General features: G+C 46.9%; 1 protein-coding gene across 2 annotated transcripts in view; it reads right to left on the reverse strand.

Moving 5' to 3' along the window:
- FAF2 (Fas associated factor family member 2) overlaps positions 1–3,844 on the reverse strand; it is a 76,927-nt gene extending 73,083 nt beyond the window's left edge. For both annotated transcript variants that reach the window (XM_062188656.1, XM_062188655.1), the window contains exon 1: positions 3,734–3,844. In XM_062188656.1, coding sequence (XP_062044640.1) covers positions 3,734–3,796 — 63 coding nt within the window. In that variant the 5' untranslated portion in view covers positions 3,797–3,844. The remainder of the gene's footprint in view (positions 1–3,733) is intronic.
- Positions 3,845–23,794: the final 19,950 nt, after the last annotated feature.

The raw sequence follows: 23,794 nt of genomic DNA on the forward strand, positions 1-23,794 counted from the left end.
ATTAGGTTACAAACAAGCTAGCTATGGACATGAATCTCCAAATCTCTACGACTACGGAGCAACTTGTACAAGATATGCAACCTCTCTGGACCTGTTTCTTCATTAATAAAATAAACAGGAATCAAGCCTTTACAATCTTAAGAAGCTTAAAAGAGGGAATGTAGGCATGGGTGCTGTGGTGCAGCAGGTTAACCGGTCACATGGGACACCAGTATCCCATACAGTGTCTGGCACCCAGTCCCAGAATCTCTGTTTCTGACCCAGCTTCCTGCTAATGCACCTGGGAAGGCAGCAGATGATGGCCCAAGCACCTGGGTCCCTGCCATCCACATGGAAGACCCAGATGAAGTTCTAGGCTCCTGGCTTCATTGTGGCCCAGGCCCAGCTATTCTGGTTATCTGGGGAATGAACTAGTGGATAGAAGAGCTCTCTGTCACTCTTTCTTTTTTTTTTTTCCAAACTATTATTTATTTGAAAGGCAGAGTTAGAGAGAGAGAGAGAGAGAGAGGCAGAGACAGAGACAGAGAGCTCTTCCATCTCTGGTTCACACCCCAAATGGCCACAACGGCCAGAGCTGGGCTGATCCAAAGCCAGGAGCTTCTTCCAGGTCTCCCACACGGGTGCAGGGGCCCAAGCATTTGGACCATCTTCCACTGCTTTCCCAGGCGCATTAGCAGGGAGCTGGATCAGAAGTGGAGCAGCCACTTCTGCTCCACTCTGGCTAAGATTCTGGCACCTCAGGTGGCAGCTTTTCCCACTGTGCCATAACGCTGGTCCCCACTCTACTTTTCAAACAAATAAATCTTTATAAAAGAGGTAATGTACGGCCGGCGCCGCAGCTCAATAGGCTAATCCTCTGCCTTGCGGCGCCGACACACCGGGTTCTAGTCCCAGTCGGGGCACCGATCCTGTCCCGGTTGCCCCTCTTCCAGGCCAGCTCTCTGCTGTGGCCAGGGAGTGCAGTGGAGGACGGCCCAAGTGCTTGGGTCCTGCACCCCACGGGAGACCAGGAGAAGCACCTGGCTCCTGCCATCGGATCAGCGTGGTGCGCCGGCCGCAACGCGCCTACCGCGGCGGCCATTGGAGGGTGAACCAACGGCAAAAAGGAAGACCTTTCTCTCTGTCTCTCTCTCACTGTCCACTCTGCCTGTCAAAAAAAAAAAAAAAAAAAAAAAGAGGTAATGTACATCAACTACTGGTATAATGCTTGACACCTAGTAAGTCTCAAAGCATATTTAACTAAGTCTGGACAATATCTGCTCTAGCCATTGCTTATAGACTATATATATATACATGTGAAATGCATTTCCCTCACTAAATCCAATTACATAAAGCGATCTAAATACAACTTAACCTGCCTACCTACGTCTCTTCTTACACAGATGTTCACGGAAGACAAAACGGTGGCTCCTACACAATTAACCTCAGAAAAGCTAACATATTCATAATTCTCCACCAAACTAAGTACATCACAATTTACGACTGGCATCATTTTAAATAACTCAGTACACTTAAACATGCGGGGCTACCCCTGAAGAATTTTAATTAAATAGTATGTCAAAGCTAAACAAAAGTGAAATTAGTAGCCTGCCAGGAAAGGGAAGTTGGTTGTCTACTATTTATTCATTTTTTAAAAAATTTTATTTGCATTTTACTTGGAAGGCGGAGAGACAGACACACAGAGAGAGATCTTCCATCCACTGGTTTACTTCCCCATATGCCTGCAATAATCAGGGCTGGGCCATTCCAAAACCAGAGGTCTGGAACTCGACACAGGTCTCTTACATGGGTGGCAGGGACCCAAGGGCTTGAATCATCAATTGCAGTGTCCCAGGGTATGCTTCAGCAGGAAGCTGAACCAAAAGCAGAGTAGCAGGGACTCAAACCAGACACTCCTCTAAGGGTCTGCCAGGGTCCAAAGCGGCAGCAACTTAACCGCCTCTGTTAAACTCATTCTTCAATCTTGAACTGCTAGATCATCAATTTCCCTAGTAAAAACTCTAATCAAACATCAGCTACGTCCATGATAGCATTTTCTATCTACACATTTTCAACCCATTGCTCTATGTAAGAGGGAGAAGCAAAATTAACCACCTTGACATTTAATCAAGGAAGTTACAGAAAATGAGAACTTGAAAAAAAAAAGTTTAACATTGCAACATTTGCATTCCACTCTCCATTGTATACTGATACCTGTAGAGGTTGTATAGCAGGGAAGTTAAGCCCTGGAAAGGTTCTGGGACGATGGACCTGGTTTTTAAATCTACCACCATCACTTCCTAATATGTGACCCAAACATGCTATTTCTCTTATCTTTTTCTTTAAAGACTTATTTATGCATTACCTATTGGAAAGGCAGAATGACAGAGAAGGAGAGATCTTCAATCTGCTGGTTCACTCCCCTAAAGGCCCACAAGAGCCAGGTCTGTACCAGACAGAGAAGGCAGGAGACCTGAACTCAATCTGGGTCTCCCACGTGGTGGCCGGGAAAGCAGCCATGATCTGCTGCTTTCCCAGGCGCATTAGCAGAAAGCTGGCTCAGGGGCAGAAAATCAGGGGACTTGAACCTGCAGTCCCATATGGGATGCGTGAGGTTGGGTAGTGGCTTAACCGCCTGCATCACAACGAAGCACCCCCCCCCCCCGGGATGTTATTTCTTAATCCTCATCTCCTGCAGCCATAAAGTGCGGACTATAATACTGTGAACCTCACAGATTGTTGTATTAAATGATAACATACGCTTGAAGTGTAGCAAAGCATGGACATCATCCATCCTCCGTAAATGATATTCACACTTTATACTGGGAAATAAGTGCACTGCTAAGTTTGAGTCCAAGCTAAATAATGGTTAACAGCAACACACTGGAAACATGTTACAGCTCACAGAAGCCTCCGGACATCCATAAGCTCATTTGATCGCCACAAACATCCATCCATGGGGGGGGGGGGGGGGGGCGGAGTTGGGACGGGGTCTGGGGGACGGGGTCGGCTTTTAGAAACAGAGAAACTGATTTTAACAGCCAGCCAGCCAGCCCACACCCGGGGGCTTCTTCAACTACTGTTATGTAGCTCAGAGGTAGGTGCTTAAGTGCTAAATGTTCCCACGACATCCTCGAAAAAGGGATGCCTGCAAGTTACCGCTCTCGACATGCACAGCTAAGCCCAGGAGCGCAGGAACAAGGCCAATGGAATGAAGCCACCGACGATCCTTACAGCGTTGCACTGTCGCCTTCCAAGGTGTCCTCCCACACCTGCAGGGTGGGGGCCCGGCCCGTGTGGAGGCGCCCCCTCCCCCAACACCAGCCTCAGGAAATGTTGGTGGAAACGGCACGGGACGCCAGTGGGAGGTTTTCCAGGGAGCCGCCTGACGCCAGCTCCAGCATCCCGGCAGATGCAGAGTCGTGGGGCGCGGAGGGTCCCACCACTAACCGGACTCTAAGGATGGCTGGGGGTACTGACTGGCTCCGCCAAGCGGAAACCTGGGTGCGGCCCCGCCTAGGGCGGAGGGGCACGCAGGAGTTGGGGCCGGCCGGCGGCGATGGCTGGGAGGTCGGGGACCGGACGGCCGCTCGGGGGCTGAGAGAATCAGGGCAGTTGGCGTCTGGGGGGGAGGGAGCCGCCCGCTGGTCAGAGAAGGATCCCGGGCTCCCTGTGAGGAGAGGGTTCTGCGATCCACTAGGGGCCCACTCCCCATCCCGCGGCGGCATTTGCTGCACCGAGTACTCGCTGCTACCTGAAACTGCAGCAGTTTCTCTGTTTGCTCCTGGGTTAGATCCCGCTCCTCAGGCGCCGCCATTTTGCCTCCGCCTCTACGCTCCTGACCCGTCCGCACCGTCACCCGCCGGAACTGACGTCAGCCGCAACCGCTTCCGCTCTGAACGGCCGCCGGCGCTCAACTGCGACTGCGCGCGCTGGCTCGCTCCGGCCCGGCCGTTCGGGCCTCTCCCGAAACCTTCCGGAAACTGCCGAGGGGCAGTCGGTACCAGTCCTCTCCAGGATTTAGGTGACGAACGGTCCCACGAGACCGACAGGGCCCGAATGTGCCTCGAGGAGCTCCGGAAAGTCCCGAAGGGGGCTCGGCTAATTTCGGCTGCTCCCTCAGCATGTTCCGGTAATCTACGTTTCGGAAGGTTTCTCGGGAAATCGTGGCGATTCCGAAACCCGTTTGGTTCCGAGCGTCTCTCGGGACCTACCGAGAGGCCCCGAACGTTGGCGGGGGCGTTCCCGACGCCGCCCTCAAGCCGGTGGCGGAGGGACGTCTTTGGCGGCGTTTTTGAGTTGCGGCTGCGGTGTCGCTTGCTGGGAGCTGTTTGGACGCGGCTTCCCTGGGTCTTTGGCGGCTATGGCGTTGCCAGCCTTGGGGAGAACTTTCCTTGCAGCCCGCTTGCTGTTGGGGGGCTTCGGCCCGGCCTCTGGTCCTCGCCCCTGTGATGAGCCGAAGACGTCACCTTGCAGAGTGCTGGGCTGGGTTGGGGGCGTCCTGGGGCAAAGCAGCCGTGCTGCGTTCGTACCATCGGTCGCAGGAATTGCCCGGCGGCTCCCGACGGCCGCCTCTGCCCCTTCTCCTTGGAGGCAGTCCCTGATTTCTTTCTTTGTACAGTTTCCGCTGCCTTACCCCCACCCCTCAATCTCTGCCTTCCTCCTCACTTCCCTTGCCCCTTGTAGCCGCCACCTCTCTTCAGATCTTTTTATTTTCATTCCCATGTCTAGCGCCTGCCGCCCCTGTCCGCCCCCTCAGAAGGCCCTGGGGAGGCAGAAAGTCTGGGTGTGGTAACCCACTTTCCCACTGGCACCCCTAGCAAGATGTATGGCAAGTCTTACCGCGTCTGCAGAAACTTCCTAACAATGCCCTAGCATTTTTCTTAGACCCCAAAAGGTAAAATTGGAAGCAAACCTCTACGGCTTTAGAGAATTCATTATGGCGACTCGAAGCTCCTAGGAGACTCAGTGCTGTTCCACATCACCCATGTCGCGGTGCCGCAGTGCCACAGGTTAAGCCTTTGCCTGCCTAGCGGGCATTCCATGTGGGCCCTGTTGGAGCCTGGCTGCTCCACTTCTGATCTAGCTCCCTGTTAATGCATCTGGGAAAGCAGTAGAAGATGGCCCAAGTGTCTGGGCCCCTACCACCCACGTGGGAGACCTGGTGGATGCTCCTGGCTCCTGGCTTTGGACCGGCCCAGATCTGGCATTACTGCCATTTGGGGAGTGAACCAGCAGATGGAAGATCTCCCCTTCTGTCTGTCTGTAACTCTGCCTTTCAAATAAAATTTTTAAGAGATTTATTTATTTGAAAGAGTTACACAGAGAAGGAGAGGCAGAGAGAGAGAGAGAGACGTCTTCATCCACTGGTTCACTCCCCAATTGTCCACAACCGCCAGAGTAGGAGCCAGGAGCTTCTTCCAGGTCTCCCCTGCGGGTGCAGGGGCCCAAGGACTTGGGCCATCTTCTGCTTTCCTAGGCCATAACAGAGCTGGATCAGAAGCTGGAACTCGAACCGGCACCCATATGGGATGCTGGCACTGCAGGTGGCGGCCCTACCCACTGCACCACAGCACCGGCCCCTCAAGTAAATCTTTAAAAAAAAAAAAAAATGTTGGGTGCAGGTGAACAAGATGAGTGAATTGTAAAATCAGATGTTCCTTGAATTTGTTGTGTAATTCTCCTAAGATATAAAGGGTACTTTGAAATGTGTATGAAAAGTAAAATGAAAAGATTTATTTTGGTACAAAAGCATGTTAAAGGGCAGGAGTTTGGCAGAGTGTAAATAATGCCAGCATCCCAAATCAGAGTCCTTGGGTTCAAGTCCTGGCTCTGCTTTCAATTCACTTTCTTTCTAATGCCTGGGAGGCAGCAGATGATGTCTCAAGTACTTGGATCTCTGCAGCCCATGTGAGAGACCCGGATTGAGTTCCAAGCTCCTGGTTTAATCTGGCCCAGGCTGGGCATTTGAACAGTGAACCAGCAAATAGGAAATCTCTGTCTCTGTGTCTCTCTGTTTCTCTGCCTTTCAAATAAATTTTTAATATGTAAATTTTAAAAATAAAATGATGGCAATTCAATTTTTAAGAAATATGCTAGGGGATGGTGTTGTGGTGTTGCAGGGTAAACTGCCTCCTGCAACACTGGCATCCCATATGGGCGCCAGTTCAAGTCCTGGCTGCTCCACTTCCAATCCAGCTCCCTGCTAATGTGCCTGGAAAAAGCAGCAGAAGATGGCCCAAGTGCCTGGGCACCTGCACCCACATGGGAGACCCAGATGAAGCTCCTGGTTCCTGCCTTTGGCCTGGCCCAGCCCCAGCTGTTGTAGACATTATGTCTCTCACACTGTCTCTCTGTAAATCTGCCTTTCAAATAAATCCATCTTTTAAAAAAAAGAAAGAAAGGAAATTACTCTGCCAGAGCTGGTATTATTGCACCACATGCAATGCTAGCATACCATATCAGTGCTGATTCTAGTTCTAGCTACTGCACTTCTGATCTAGCTCCTTGCTAATGTGCCTGGGAAGGTAGCCAGAGATGGCCCAAGTGCTTTAGCCCCTGCACCCATGTGGAAGGCCTTGGCTTCTGACTTTGGTATAGCCCAAAATGGTTATTGTGGCCATTTGGGGAGTCACCCAGCAGATAAAGATATCTCTCTCTGCCTTTCAAATAAATAAAATCTTTTTTTTTTAACTTTTATTTAATGAATATAAATTTCCAATGTACAGCTAATAAAATCTTTTAAAACAATTACTCTGTCAGTCAACCATTCTTGCAAACTACATTTCAGTCCATGAGCTGCCTAGTCTGTTCCCTTTGACTTAGGCAGAATCCTCATGGCTTCTGCCATGGGAGAAGCAGACATTGGAAGAGACTTGAGTTTGTGTGTGTGTGCGTTTAAAGATTTATTTATGTATTTGAAAGGCTGATTACAGAGAGGGAGAGACAGAGAGACCATTTGCTGGTTCACTCCCCAAATGGCCACAACAGCCAGGGGTAGGCCAGGCCAAAGGCAGGAAACAGGAGCTTTTCTCACGTGGGTAGCAGGGGTCCAGGTACTTGGGCCATTTTCCTTTGCTTTTCCAGGTGCATTAGCAGGGAGCTGGATGGGAAGTGGAGCAGCCAGGACATGAACTGGTGCTCATAGGGGATGCCAGCATTATGGAGGCTGCAGCTTTTTTTTTTTTTTTTTTTTTTTTTTTTACGATTTTATTTATTTATGTGAGAGGTAGAGTTACAGACAGTGAGAGGGAGAGACAAAGAGAAACGTCTTCCATCTGCTGGTTTTACTCCCCAAATGGCCACATATGGGATGCTGACATCGCACATGGAGGTTTAACCCACTTTGCCACAGCGCTGGACCCCAGGCTGCAGCTTAACCTGCTGTGTCGCAATGTGGACCCCAAACTTGAGTTTGATGGATATAACTCTAATTAAGTTTTTGTATTCCATAAGGATTTTTTTTATTGTTATTATTATTATTTGAGAGGCAGAGTGGACAGTGAGAGAGAGAGAGAGAGAGAGAGAAAGGTCTTCCTTTGCTGTTGGTTCACCCTCCAATGACCGCTGTGGCCAGTGTGCCGCAGCCGGCGCACCGCGCTGATCTGAAGGCAGGAGCCAGGTGCTTCTCCTGGTCTCCCATGGGGTACAGGACCCAAGCACTTGGGCCATCCTCCACTGCACTCCTGGGCCGCAGCAGAGAGCTGGCCTGGAAGAGGGGCAACCGGGACAGAATCCGGCACCCCAACCGGGACTAGAACCCGGTGTGGTAGCGCCGCAAGGCAGAGGATTAGCCTATTGAGCCACGGCACCAGCCTTCCATAAGGATTTTATACATTTTTATTGACATGGATTAATTGTACATGTTTATTGGGTACTCTGATATTTCAAGACATTTATACAGCATATCTAGTAGTCAGCATTTCGATCTCATCATCTATATTTGGAGATTTTGAGCTACTCCTGGTTCTTTATAAGATGTATAATAGGTTATTGTGAACTATGTTCACTCTGCTGTACTGTAGACGACTGGGCTTATTCATTCTCTGTTGGTACTTGTTATCCAGTCTCCCTCCATCTGCCCATCCCCTTGGGCTTTTTTTTTTTTTTTTTTTTTAAGTAAGTTCAAGATAAAGAATGTGGAGTGTGTCACTGATTATTGTTTTCTCCTAGCCTGGAGAACAGCACACTTGCAGTCCATATCTGGGTACTTGTATTCAATTCCCAGCTCCAATTCTTGCCTCTAGTTTTCCACCAATGCAGACCTTAGAGAAAGCTGGGAGGCAGTGGTGATGGCTCAAGTGATCAGACTCCTGCAGTCCACACGGGAAACCTGGGTTGTCTGAAGATATTTTTAATATCTTTAATTCCATTCATCGACAGATTTGAGGAATTCATTTAGCAAATATGTATCAAGTGCTTACTTTGAGCCAGGTTCTGGACCAGATTCTCCTAAGAGAGGACACAGCTTCTGTCCCGTAAGGATACACAGTTTGGGGCCAGCATTATGGCACAGCAGGTAAAGCTGCCACCTGTGACGCCTACATCTCATATGGGTGCCAGTTGGTGTCCTGGTTCCTCCACTTCCAATCCAACTCTCTGCTAATGGCCTGGGAAAAGCAGCAGGAGATAGCCCAAGTGTTTGGGCCCCTGCCACCCATTTGAAAGACTCAGACTAAGCTCCTGGCTCCTGGCACCAGCCTGGCCCAGCCCTGGCTGTTACAGCCCTCTGGGGAATGAACCAGTAGATGGAAGATCTTGCTCTCTGTCTGTCTCTCCCTGTCTTTCTGTAACTCTTTCAAATAAATAAATAAATCTTTATGAAAAATTTTTTAAAATGTGCCTTCTTTCTTTAAAAAAAAAAAAGAGCACAGTTTAATGGAAAATTAAATAGATTTCATCACTTCTATAAGAGGGCTTTTGTGTGTGTGATAAGTCTTTGAGTTCCAGGTTTTTTTTGCCTGTAACACAGTGGCCCATGTGACCGAGAGCTGATATTTGTTTCTCTAATCCTAGCAATAAGGTCTTGCTGATGCCTTACCATTTTGTTCCTGATAAAGAACAAATTCCTGCTGAGTCATGGAAATCCTAGAACAGGCCCTCCATTTCTGAGTAGCTGGAATAGAAGATATTTTCTATCAGCTGGAAACACAGCATCTTGATTGCTGAGTAAAGCAGACCATTAAGATGTTAGCCACAGTATGTTGGTGTTTGTCTTTTTGCCTTCTCCCCCTTGCTTTTAGTCATTATAGATTCAATGAGGCCAATGGGAATTAAGGTGACTCAACTAGATTCAGCCAAGAAGTCAGAGAAGGAGTGAGAAGGGTGATAGGGGCACCTGCTAGTGTATTACAGATCTTTAGGCTTTCTGATAAGGGCATTTGGACTGATAAAGCCTAAGTCCTTGGGCTCCTGCACCAGCGTGGGAGACCTGGGAGAAGCTCCTGGCTCCTGGCTTTGGATCAGCACAGTTCCAACCGTTGCGGCCATTTGGGGAATGAACCAGTGGATGGAGGACCTCTCTCTCTCTCTCTCTCTCTGCCTCTGCCTCTGCCTCTGCCTCTCTGTAACTCTGCCTTTCAAATAAATAAATAAATCCTTAAAAAAAAAAAAAAAAGTAAATCCTACCATGACCCTGCTCAAAACCTCTATTGGGGGTAGATTTTGTGGCACAGCAGGTCAAGCTGTCTCTTGGGATGCTTGCATCCCACATTGGAGTGCCTGGTTCAAGTCTTAGCTGCTCCACATATGATCCAGCTTCCTGGTAATGTGCCTGGGAGGCAGCAGATCATGACTCCGGTGCCTGGGCCCCTGCCACCCATATGGGAGACCTGGATGGAATTCCTGGTTCCTGGCTTTGGCCTGGCCCAGCCTCAACTTTCACAGGTATTTGGTGAGTGAACTAGTGGGTAGAAGATGCATCTCTCTCTTTGTGTGTCACTCTGCCTTTCAAATAAAATGAGCAACTCAAAACAAACAAAACTCACCTCCATTGGCTTCCCACTAGCCTTAGAGTAGACTCCTAGCCCCTTGCCATGGTCTGAAATAACCTATACGGTCTGGCTCCTACCACAGTTGCATTAGCACTAATTCATTGCCCTCAGGCTTCGCCTCGTTATTCTCACTTTATATCTGCAGCACCCTCTGCCTGGAACATGCTTTCCCTGAGCCCTCACACTGCTGACTGCTTTTGACATTCTGATGGCAGAACAAGACTAAGCCTCACAGAAAACCTAAACATATTGTGGTGTCTGCAAAGCACTTAACACTCTGTGATATTGTTTACCTGTCTATTGTTTAGCTCCACTCTCTGGGATCCACAAGGGTTACCAAGGAGACCAAGTTGGCTTTGGCCACTGCTGAATCCCCACTGCCTAGAACTGTGTGGGCACCTAGTACAAGGACTATAAATATAGTTGGCCAGGTTGGCCTGGCTAGATGCTTAGAGGCAGGGCCTCATGGATGTGGTGGGCTTACGGGATGAAAGCCTTGGGGACTCAATTGGCAAGCAAAGCTGCTGCCTGTGGGCTGCAGGGTGAGATGGGCTTTAATTAGAGCTTTCAGATCAGAAGCTAGGAGAAGGACCACCTTGGTTTGGGTGATGGATAAGCAATACTGACAACAAGGGACCTTTAAAACAGAAGTATTTTATTGCTCTCTTAAAAAAAAATCTTGTTCATGAAAAAATTACATGATTTGGGAACTGTGAACAAGTTCAAACAACACCTCAGTTGGCAGAATGGGAAGTGGAGAAAAAGCAGGAAGCCTATTTACAGATGGATTTGATAACCCATTTGCATTTAAATTGTCCCCACAAGTTTTATGTTTCCCGGGGGGCATAGCGTGGGTTCCACTGAACTGGATGTTACAATTACCACCCGGACACTTTGGATTCCTTATGTCAGTGAACCTGGAGGTGGAAGACTTACCATACCGAGAGGGCAGCTCCCCCGACTCCAGCAAGGGTGCAGAATTGCTGGTCTACACAACTGAGTTTGAAGGAGTACTCTTGGAGCCCAGGGAACACATTTTTGGGGGGCCTCCCTACTCAGTGAAAAGAGAAAATAAGCAATCACAACAGCTACAGCCAGACAAGGACAGGCTAGCTAAAGACTCAGACCCCTTGGAAACACTGAATGAAAAGATAAGTTTGTTTTGGTGCAAAAAGCTTTGAAATCCATGTAGAGGAGAGGTCTTGGAATAGTTCTTGGAAAATGTGTGTTACAAAAACAGATAATGCACTAATTTCCCACTAAAATGTTCCAGAAGTCGTTGAAGAAATGACTGACTCCTGGCCAGCACCATGGCTTAACAGGCTAATCCTCTGCCTTGCGGCGCCGGCACACCGGGTTCTAGTCCCGGTTGGGGCGCCAGATTCTGTCCCGGTTGCCCCTCTTCCAGGCCAGCTCTCTGCTGTGGCCTGGAAGTGCAGTGGAGGATGGCCCAAGTGCTTGGGCCCTGCACCCGCATGGGAGACCAGGAGAAGCACCTGGCTCCTGGCTTCGGATCAGCACGATGTGCTGGCCGCAGCACGCCGGCCGCAGCGGCCATTGGAGGATGAACCAACGGCAAAAAAGAAGACCTTTCTCTCTCTCTCTCTCTCTCTCTCTCTCTCTCTCTCTCTCTGTGTGTCTCTATCCACTCTGCCTGTCAAAAAAAAAAAAAAAAAAAGAAATGACTGACTCCAGTCTGGGGCAGGAAGTGTACAGAGTAAGCCGGGTACATCTTGCTGCACCAGAAAGCAATCAAATGGTTACATCAAACATCAAAACATCAACCTGCTAATGACTCGGGAACACATCTGAAGAAGTTCCCACCAGCCGTAGATGGGAAAGTTTAAGGATCAGAAAGTCAAAGGACTATTCCTTCTCCACTGAATTGTCTTGCCACTTTGTCAGAGATCAGTTGTTGGGGAGGTGGCGTTTAGCCTAGCGATGAATATGCCCTTGTGCCAAGTCAGCACGCCCGGGTTCAATTCCTGGCTCCAGCTCCTAATTCCAGCTTCCCACCAGTGCGGAGGCAACAGTGAAGTAACTGTGTTCCTGCCATTTTACGTGGGAGACTTGGGTGGTGTTTGTAGCTCCTGGTTCTGGCCCTGGTTCAGGATGAGACATCAGTTTGAAAGCAGACCCTATCAGAGCACCATGAATCCTACTAACATTGAAGCAAGAACAAACATACAATTTACGGTGACGTTTATGTTGGAAGAATGGTGTAAAAATGGATGATATTTTCCCTTTCAAAAAATTGTGGTCAGGAGCTGGTATTGTGGTATAGCAGGTAAAGCTACTAACTACAACACCAGCATCCCATATGGGTGCCAGTTTGTGTCCTGGCTGTTCCACTTCTGATCCAGCTCCTTGCTAATGTGCCTGTAAAAGCAGTAGAAGATGGCTTAAGTGTTGGGCCCCTGTCATCCAAGTGGGAAACCCGGAAGAGGTTCCTGGCTCCTGACTTTGGCCTGGCCCAGCACTGGCCATTGTGGCCATCCAGGGAATGAAGAAGTGGATGGAAGACCTCTCTCTGTGTGTCTCTGTTTCTGTCTCTATAGCACATTTGCTTTTGCTTTTCAAATAAATAAATAAATCTTAAAAAATATTATAGTCAGCATGTTGGGTGTGTGAAGACTATCTATCTTACTGTGGTTTTGGTTTTCATTTCCTTAATAACTAGTGATGTTGAATATCTCTGTGTTCATGCTGTTTGTATATTTTCTTTGGAGAAATAGCCCTTCAAGTCTTTGGTCATGTTTTAATTAGTCTGTTTGTCTTTTTTTAATGTTTATTTTATTTGAAATGTAGAGAGGAAGACGGATAAATAGAGATTGCCCATCCACTGGTTTGCCACTCAAATGTCCACAATAGCAAGGGCAGGGCCAAGCCATTGTCAGGAACCAGGAGCTCAGTTCAGCCCATTCAACTCCTGTGGATGGCAGGGACCCAGCCACTGTAGTCATTGCCTGCTGTCTCCCAGGGTCTGCATCACTGACAGAAGCTGAAATGGAGAGAAGCCAGGATTCGAACGCAGGCACTCCAACTTAGGACGTGGGCATCCCAAGCGGAGGCCCAAGCACTGTGCCAAATGCCTGCCCTGGGTTGTTTGTCTTTTTGTGAGGGTTCTTTATATGTTCTGTATACTGGACCCTTATTAGATATGTGGTTTGCAAATATGCTCTCCAATTCTATACATTCTCTTTTATTTATTTACTTGGAATGCAGAGTTAGAGATAAATCATCCATCTACTGTTTCATTCCCTAAATGGCCACATGGCTGGAGTGAAACCTGAAAGCAGGAACCAGGAACTCCATTCAGGTCTCCATATGAGTGGCAGGGACCTACTGCTTCCTCAGACCTATTAGCAGGGAGCTGGATTGGAAGTGGAGCAGCCAGAACTCGAATCAGTGGTCCTATATGGGATGCTGGCATTGCAGACAGTGGCTTAACCCCCTGTGCCACAATGACTGAAGGTTATCTTTAGTTGATAGTATCCTTTGATGTACAAAAAAATTTTAATTCTGGTGAAGCTCAATTTATCTATTTTTTTCTATTTTGCTTGTGCTTTGGTATCATCTCTAAAAATCTATGCCTAAACCAAGGTCATGGAGAGTCATGATTATGTTTTAGTCATTTAATAAATCAGAAGTCTTTGATCCATTCTGAGTTCATTTTAAAATTTTTTAAAAAGATTTATTTTATTTATTAAAGTCAGAGTTATAGAGGGAGAGAGAGAGAGGTCTTCCATCCGTTGGTTCACTTCCCAGAGGCTGCGACGGCCGGAGCTGTGCCGATCTGAATATCCGAATCCAGGAGCCAGGAACTTCTTCTGGGTCTCCCACACAAGTGCAGGGACCCAAGGACTTGGGCCATCTTCTACTGCTATCCCAGGCCATAGCAGAGAGCTGGATCGGAAGAGGAGCAGCCGGGACTTGAACTGGCACCCATATGGGATGCCGGTGCTTCAGGCCAGGGCTTTAACCCACTGCACCACAGTGCTGGCCCCCTGCAAGAAGATGGCCCAAGTGCTTGGGCCCCTGCACCTGCACAGGAGACCTGGAAGAAGCTCCTGGCTCCTGGCTTTGGATAGGCACAGCTCAGAATGTTGAGGCCATTTAGGGAGTGAACCAGTGGATGGAAACCTCTCTCTTTGGTCCTACTTCTCTCTGTAACTCTTTCAAAATAAATAAAACAAATCTTGAACCCAGGCATTTGCTATGTGGGTGCCCCAAGCAGCAACTTAACCTGCTGTGCCAGAATGCCCACCCCAAGATGGGAGTCTTTTTATTTCTCTTTCTTGCCTATTTATTCTGATTAGAATTTCTAGTACAATATGAAACAGAAATGGCAAAAGTGAGTGTTCTTGTGTGGGAAGGTATTTATTTATTTATTTATTTGAAATTCAGAGTTACAGGGAGAGGAAAAGACAGAGATGTCTTCCATCTGCTGGTTCACTCCCCAAATGGCCACAATGACCAAGACTAGGCCAGGCCAAAACCGAGTCCAGAGCTTCTTCTGGGTCTCCCACATGGGTGCAGGGGCCCAAGCACTTGGGTCATCTGCTGCTTTCCAAGGTGCGTTAGCAGGGAGCTGATCAGAAGTGGAGCAGCAGGGACTTGAACTGGCACCCACAGGTGACGTTGGCATGGCAGGCTGTAGCTTTAACCCCTGTGCCACAGCTCCAACCCCAGGAAGGTCCTTTACTACAAATTCTATTATAAATTTTCGGGTAGTTTGTGTCTTTGAAGGAAAACATAACATAAATGGAAATATAAAATATGAACTATCAAACTTGTAGGAGAAAAAATTAGGCAAAAATCTTTGTGATCTTGGGTTATGCTATGTTGAATATGATGTAAAACAGAAGTCCATAAAATAAATAAATTGATAAATCTCATATTTCATTAAGATTTAAGATTTCTACTCTTCAGAGGACACTTTTGAGATGAGTCTTTAGCTAGTGGATAAGACATCCACATTCCACATCAGAGTACCTGGGTTGCCTACGTGGCTCCAGTTCCTGATTCCAGCTTCTGCTAGTGCAGACCTTGGGAGGACGTGGTCTCGGCTCTAATAAATGGGCATCTGCCACACACATGTGAGACCTGGATGGAGTTCCTGGCTCCTATGAACCCATAGATGGGATTCTCTCTCTCTCTCTCTAACTCTGCCTCTCAAAAAAAAAAAAAAGTCTAACAAAAAATTAGCAAAGTATATATGTTGTAAATTACTTTAGTCATAAAGTATATAAAGAACAACCTAGGGGCCTGAGCTGTGGCATAGTAGGCTAAGCCTCTGCCTGTTGTGCTGGCATCCCATGTGGACACCAGTTCTTGTCTTGGCTGCTCCACTTCTGATCCAGCTCTCTGCTATGGCCTGGGAAAGCAGTAGAAGATGGCTCAAGTCCTTGGGCCCCTACACCCATGTGGGAGACCCGGAAGAAGATCCTGGCTCCTGGCTTCAAATCAACGCAGCTCCAGCCGTTGTGGCCAATTGGGTAGTGAACCAGCATATGAAAGACCTCTCTCTCTCTCTCTCTCTCTGCCTCTCCATAACTCTGTATTTCAAATAAATCAATAAATTTTTAAAAATAAATTAACATCTGCCAATTTTTTAGGAATTATTTTATTTATTTGAAAGACAGAGTTACAGAGAGAGGTAGAGCCAAAGAGAGAGAGATCTACCATCCGCTGGTTCACTCCCCAAATGGCTGCAACCGCTGGAGCTGTGACGATCCGAAGCTAGGAGCCAGTAGCTTCTTCTGGGTCTCCCAAATGGGTGCAGGGGCTCAAGGAGTTGCGCCACCCTCTACTGCTTTCCTAGGCCACAGCAGAGAGCTGGATCAGAAGAGGAGCAGCTGGGACTCAAATCAGCGCCCATATGGAATGCTGGCACCACAGACTTGGTCTTTAACCGGCTTTGGGGGCTGGCTGGTGCTGTGGCATAGCGGTTTGAGTCCAGCTGCTCCTCTTCCGATCCAGCTCTCTGCTATGGCCTGGGAAAGCAGTAGAAGATGGCCCAAGTCCTTGGGCCCCTGCACCCAAACGGGAGACCCAGAAGAAGCTCCTGGCTCCTGGCTTCGGATCATCACAGCTCCAGCGGTTGCAGCCATTTGGGGAGTGAACCAGCGGATGGAAGGCATCTCTGTCTCTACCTCTCTCTGTAACTCTTTCAAATAAATAAAAATAAATCTTTTTAAAAAAACACTTTTTGGTTATCGTTAAAATTATATTTATAGGGCTGACTCTGTGGCACAGTAGGTTAATCCTCTGCCTACAGTTCCGGCATCCCACATGGGCGCTGGTTCGAGTCCCAGTTGCTGCTTTTCTGAGCCAGCTCTCCACTATGGCCTGGGAAAGCAGTAGAAGATGGCTCAATTCCTTGAGCCCCTGTACCTATGTGGGAGACCTGGTAGAAGCTTCTGGCTCCTGGCTTCAGATTGGCCCAGCTCTGGCCATTGCAGCCATTTGGAGAGTGAACCAGTGGATGGAAGACCTCTCTCTCTGAATCTCTCTCTCTCACTGTCTGTAACTCTACCTTCCAAATAAATAAATAAAATCTTGAAAAAAATAAAATGATATTTACCTGAAGTTATATGAATGATCAGAAGCTGACCATACAAATCTTGCTCATGACCATACCAGTCATTTAAAAATTGGTTAACATAATACAAATGCAAAAATAAATAAACAATTTAGAAAAGTCTGACTTTTCTTGTGAGAGAAAAAAAGCTATTTTTCCACTAATATTTTAATTTCATATAAAATTTAGAAATAGGTTACATTATACTTTGTTTAATGCTGATATTTTCATTTTAAAGCAAAGGATTACTTCAAAATAAACCCAAAGCATTTAGCATTTTACAATATAATTCTTTTATGAATTTCAGACCCCCCAAAAAAATTCAGGCCAAGTGTTACAACACAGTTGGCCGCAGAATGCATTGTGTTCGGCAGGCAGAAGGATTTTTCCTCTCGAACCCCAGCGCCTTCCAGAAGCACTTGCTGGCTCCAACTGACTGGTCCTTACCAGTTTTCTACATTGTCAATGTGATAGGCAGATGAGACTGACACCCCATTTTCATATTATGTGCTTTCTCTTTTCATTGTTTATTTGAAAGCCTGAGATACAGAGAGAAAGGAAGAGACAAAGAGAGATAGAGATCTTCCATCCACTGGTTACTCCCCAGAGGGCCTCAATGGCCAGGGCTGGGCCAGGCCAGAGTCAGGAGCTCCTTCCAGGTCTTCTACATAGATGTAGGGGGCCAGGCCCTTGGGCCATCTGCTGCTTTCCCAGTTGCATTAGCAGGGAGCTGGATCTAAACTGGAGCAACTGGGACCTGAACCAGTGCCCATATGGGATACCAGCGTCACAGGTGGCATCTTTACCCACTAGGTCAGAATGCCAGCCCCATCATATTATAAACCTAATACTTACTTACAAAACGTGATTGTATTCATGCAGCGAAAAAGTCTTATGTTAAAAGCATGATGATAGATCCGACTGTTGTATTTCTGATTTGAGGAAAATTAAACCGAAAAGGTTTCAATTTGCTACTACTTCCTTCACATAACATCCTAGCAGAAAAAGGTATATATTTGTACTATGCACTTAGAAAGAATGCTGTTATGAATAACTTGAAATCTGAGCTACACAAATCAATCCCATGGAAAACTATTGCATTCTGACTTTACTATAAATTCTTGGCCCCCAACAGTGGCTTTCCTCATAAAAACTCAAATATTTGAGCTGATGGAAAGGTGGTGCTAATAAGGCTAACAAAAGAACAAGTTACAAAGGTCTTCACCTAACCCTAAAGACAAGCCTAAAGGGGGAAATCCTGTAAGACAAATGAGGGGAAAGGAAGAATCAGAAATGAATGTGGCCTTGGGCCCTTGTATCTGAGCAAGGTACAGAGTAAGAGAGGTTACAAAATGTTTCTTAGTGGAAAGGCTATGCAGAGAACAATGCAAGGAACACACACACACACACAACTGTAGTTAGGAAGAGAAGCAAGATGTGGTGGTACAAGCTCCACTCTGAAGTTTAAGAAACAGCAAAGAACAACAAATGAGGTAGAAATACAGTAATATGTTAGGTCTTTTAAAAGTCATACTCAAATAAAAACAACTAACCTCTCGTTCACTTTTAAATCTGACAGGAAACATGTATTTGCCTTTGAATTTTTTCTTTGAAGTTTATGGCTATTCTCATCTGAATGAATATTTTAAAATTCTTAATTATTAAGGTAAGTAAGCTTCTTAACTGCCCTGGAACAGGGTTATATTAAAAGCTGCATTACATTAATCCCCTCAATACCAAAGTTGCTACCATCAAGCTCATTTTATAAGCATTAATTAAATTTTAAAAAGGTTTTTATTTATTTATTTATTTTTTTGAAAGAGCTATACAGAGAGAGGAGAGGCAGAGAGAGAGAGAGGTCTTCCATCTGCTGGTTCACTCCCTAGATGGCCTCAACAGCCAATCCGAAGCCAGGAGCCAGGAGCTTCTCCTGGGTCTCCCACATGGGTGCAGGGGCCCAAGGACTTGGGCCATCTTCTACTGCTTTCCCAGGTCATAGCAGAGAGCTGGATTGGAAGAGGAGCAGCCGGGACAAGAACTGGTGTTCATATGAGATGCCGGCCGTGCAGGCGGTGGCCTTGCCCGCTACGCCACAGCTGTCCCCCAATTTTTTTTTCTTTTTTGTTGTTGTTTTTTGTTTTCTTTTTAAATTTTTTTTTGTTTTATGGCCCAAAATTTTTAAAATATTTACTTATTTATTTTGAAAGGCAGAGTTACAAAGAGGCGGGGGTGGGGGGTGCCTTCCATCTGCTGGCTCATTCCCTAGATGACTGCAACTGCCAGAACTGTGCAAAATCTGAAGCCAGGAGCTTCTTGCAGGTCTCCCAGCTGAATTTGAAGTGGAGCAGCTGGGACCCAAACTGGCGCCCATAAAGGATGCTGGCACTGCACACAGTGGCTTTACCTGCTACACCTCTGTTCCGGCCCCTGTCCCACTTCTGATCCAGCTCTCTGCTGTGGCCTGGAAGGCAGTAAAAGCTGGCCCAAGTACTTGAGCCCCTGCACCTGCATGGGAAATCTGGAAGAAGCTCTAGGCTCCTGCCTTTGGATCAACATAAGCTCCAGCAGTTGCGACCATTTGGGGAGTGAATCAGCAGATGGAAGACTTCTCGCTCTGTCTTTACCTCTCTGTAACTCTGCCTTTCAAATAAATAAATAAATAAATATATCTTTTTAAAAAATGTATTCCAGTACAGGACAGGATGTCCAGGATCCTAACTAAATAAAAACATCAGCAAATATGGTACCATCTTGGTCTGTGAACAATGTTTTCTAGAAGGGAATGAGGGTAACACAAAGAGGCCAGTGGTGAAAACTTCTCTCTGATATATTTCTAAGACACCTGTGAGTAGGTTTAGCATAAAACTGATTGAAGGGAGTTGTGTCTTTCAGTAGCTTTTAGAACAAAGCCACCACTTGATAGGAATATTCAGCTCAGCACTCTGTGTTAAAACACAATTGTAGGGGCCAGTGCTGTGGCACAGGGGGTAAAGCCCCAGCCTGCGGCGCTGGCATCCCATATGGGCGCTGGTTCTAGTCCCGGCTGCTCCTCTTCCGATTTGGCTCTCTGCTATGGCCTGGGAAAGCAGTGGAAGATGGTCCAGGTCCTTGGGCCCCTGGACCCGCACGGGAGACCTGGAGGAAGATCTTGGCTCCTGGCTTTGGATTGGCGCAGCTCCGGCCATTGTGTCCAACTGGGGAGTGAACCAGCGGATGGAAGACCTCTCTCTCTGTGCCTCTCCTCTCTCTGTATAACTCTTTCAAATAAATATTAAAAAAAAAAAAGAAAAAAACCACAATTGTATAGCATTTTGTAAAATAAGTGTAATTTTCAGAAGCAGTGTTCACCAACTGTGTAACAGAAATAACAAAATTCTCCTAATGTTTGTTTGGGATATTCTTCACCAACTACCATAGGAAAGAGAATGCACCTGAATTATCTCTACTGGTGTTTGTAAAATGTGAGATGGCCTCAGGGGGCCATTGTTTTATGGAAAGGGGTTAAATTGACACTTGCGATGCAGGGATGCAGGCATCTCCTAACAGAGGGCTGGTATGAGTTCCGGCTGCTCCACTTCAATCCAGCTTCCTGCTAATGCACCTGGAAAAGCAACAGAAAGTTGCCACTCACATGGAAGGCCCTGCAGATTTCATGTGTTCTCAGAGGACCTGAGTTTTTTAGACAGAGACAGGAAGGTCATAGAAAGAGCAAATCTGGGGGCCAGTGCCGTGGCTCACTTGGTTGGTCCTCCGCCTGCGGCGCCGGCATCCCATGTGGGCACCGGGTTCTGGTCCCAGTTGCTCCTCTCCCAGGCCAGCTCTCTGCTGTGGCCCAGGAGGGCAGTGGAGGATGGCCCAAGTGCTTGGGGCCTGCACCCACGTGGGAGATCAGGAGGAGGCACCTGGCTCCTGGCTTCGGATCGGCATAGCTCCATCCATGGCGACCGTTTGGGGGATGGACCAACGGAGGGAAGACCTTTCTCTCTGTCTCTCTCTTACTGTCTAACTCTATCTGTCAAATGAATTAAAAAAAAAAAATAGAGCAAATCTGTTAGGGAAATCGTAAAAATCCCAGGATCTACAACTGCGGTGGCTTCTTCCTCCTTCCCTGCCTCCTAGAGACACTGGATCCAATCTGGCACCAGGACGCAACGAGACTGCTAGGGACCTCCACATGCCACATCCATCTTTGGAGATCTGTGTGTCATTGTCAACCAGAAAGTCCTCCTCCAATCTCTTCTGAGAAGAAACTTTTTTTTTTTTTTGGTAAATAGCTCTGTCCAGTTTGAGCTATTCCATTGATTCACATAGAACCACATCTTCTAACAGAGATGAACTCTGATTTTTGTACTCAATGACACATATTAAATATTAATATTTAACATTAATAGTAAATACTATTTATTCAATAATTTAATATTGTGTTTATATAAATATACTTATGTTTAATATATTATTATAATTAAATTATATTAGTATTGAAATAATTATATAATAAAATCACTTGGTGTAGCACAGAAGGGCCTGTCCTTGTTCTAATAGCTACCCACAGTTTGCAGCCAACATCACAAGAATGAACGGCTGAAAGCTGCTGCCCTCATACCGAGTCCAAGACAAGGATTCCGCCCCCGTCACATCTCTAGTCAGGATTGGACCACAGGCCCTAGCCAGTTCCAGAAGGCTAGGAAAAAAGATATTAGAAACCGAAATAGGGGCCAGCGCTGTGGTGTAGCGGATAGAGCTGCTGCTTGTGATGCTGACATCCCATATGGGCCCAGTTCCAGTCCTGGCCGCTCTACTTCCGATCCAGCTCACTGCTAATGCGCCTGGGAAAGCAATGGAAGATGACCCAAGGACTTGAATGATTGCCACTCACTTAGGAGACCCGGATGAAGCGCCTGACTCTTGGTTTTGGCCTGGCCCAGGTGTAGCTGTTGTGGTCATTTAGGGAGTGAACCAGTGGATAGAAGTCCTTTCTCTCTGTCTCTCTCTTTCACTGTCTATAAAATCTTTTAAAAAAAGAATATATGATACAAGGTCAGTATACAAAGAGATCTATTGAATTTTTTATGTACTAGCAATGCATAACCAGAAAGAAAAAATTAGGGGGCAGCATTATGGCATCCCATATGAGTGCCAGTTCAAGTCCCAGCTGTTCCACTTCCAATCTAACTCCCTACTAATGTGCCTGAGAAAGCAGCAAAAGATGAACCAAGGGATTGGATCCCTGCTACTGACATGGGAGACCCAGATGGAGTTCTAGACCATTTGGGAAGTGAATCAGCGGATGGATGATCTCTCTCTCTCTTTCTCTTTCTCTTTCTCTCCTCCGTCTCTCCCTCTTTCTCTGTAATTCTGCCTATGAAATAAATAAGTAGTCATTTACAATAGCACCAAAACCATGCATAATTTAGATAAGCAAGATCTATCTTTTGGAAGTCACAAAACACTGCAGAAAAAAACTGAAGAAGACCTGCATAAATGAAGAGCTGCACCATGCTTGTTAGTCAGAAGACTCAACATTGTCAACATGCCAAATCTTCACAAGTTGGCCTGGACTTTCAGTTCCTCTCTGTGTTTGTTTGTTTGTTTTGGCTGGGGTAAGACTAGAAATTGACAAAGTGATTCCAAAGTTTACATGTAAAGGGACAAGAAGAGCCAGAACAGTTTTGAAAATGAGAAATACAGAGGCCTGCGCTGTGACGTCACAGATAAAGCTGCCGCCTGCAGTGCCGGCATCCCATATGAATGCAGGTTCAAGACCTGGCTGCTCCACTTCTGATCCTGCTCTCTGCTGTGGCCTGGGAAAGCAAAAGATGGTCCAAGTCCTTGAGCCCCTGCACCTGCGTGGGAGACCAGAAGAAGCTCCTGGCTCCTAGCCTTGGATTGGCCCAGCTCCAGCTGTTGTGGTCATTTGGGGAGTGAATTTCTCTCTCTCTCTCTCTCTGTCTCTGCCCCTCCTCTCTCTGTGTGACTGACTTTCAAATAAATAAATAAATTTTAAAAAAAGAGAAATATAGGTGGAGCACTTAAACTCTGACTCCAGAACTGACATAGCCAGTCTAATCAAGTGTAATATTGACATAGGACAAATAATTCAAAGAAATAAAATAGAGTCCAGAGGGGTCAGCACTGTAGTATAGCGGATAAAGCCACAGCCTGCAGTGCCGGCATCCCATTTGGGTGCCAGTTCGAGTCCTGGCTGTTTCACTTCTAATCCAGTTCTCTGCTATGGCCTGGGAAAGCAGTAGAAGATGGCCCAAGTTGTTGGGCTCCTGTACCCACGTGAGAGACCCAGAAGAAGCTCCTAGCTCCTGGCTTTGGAGTGGTCCTGCTCTGGCCATTGTGGCCACTTGGGGAGTGAACCAGCAGATGGAAGACCTCTCTCTCTCTCTCTCTTTCTCTCTCTCTCTCTCTCTCTCTCTCTGCCTCTCCTTCTCTCTCTGGTAACTCTTTCAAATAAATAAATAAATATTTAAAAAATAAAATAAGGTCGGCGCCGTGGCTCAACAGGCTAATCCTCCGCCTAGCGGCGCCGGCACACCAGGTTCTAGTCCTAGCTGGGGCACCGGATTCTGTCCCGGTTGCCCCTCTTCCAGGCCAGCTCTCTGCTGTGGCCAGGGAGTGCAGTGGAGGATGGCCCAAGTGCTTGGGCCCTGCACCCCATGGGAGACCAGGAGAAGCACCTGGCTCCTGCCTTCGGAACAGCGTGGTGCGCCGGCTGCAACGCACCAGCCGCAGCGGCCATTGGAGGGTGAGCCAACAGCAAAAGGAAGACCTTTCTCTCTCTCTCACTGTCCACTCTGCCTGTCAAAAAGTAAAAAAAAAAAAAAAAAAAATTTAAAAAATAAAAATAAAATAGAGTCCAGAAATAGACCTACATATATATGGTCAATTACACTCAATAAAACTGCTAAGATAATTTGATAAGGGAAAATATAGTATTTCCAACAAATGAAGTTGAACCGTTGGACATGTACATGGGAAAAAAAATGAACCTCAATCCTCATTATCTTTAATGGAGTCCCATATGGGTGCTGGTTCGAGTCCCACCTGCTCCACTTCTGATCCAGCTCCCCACTAATGAACCAGGGAAAGGAATGGAGGATGGCCCAAGTTCTTGGGCCTTTGCCACACATGTGGGAGACCAGATGAAGCTCCTGGCTTTTTATTTTTATTTTTTAATTTTTTTTTACAGGCAGAGTGGATAGTGAGAGAGAGAGAGAGAAAGGTCTTCCTT

Source organism: Lepus europaeus, chromosome 4 (genome assembly GCF_033115175.1).
Source record: "Lepus europaeus isolate LE1 chromosome 4, mLepTim1.pri, whole genome shotgun sequence".
Taxonomy (NCBI): domain Eukaryota; kingdom Metazoa; phylum Chordata; class Mammalia; order Lagomorpha; family Leporidae; genus Lepus; species Lepus europaeus.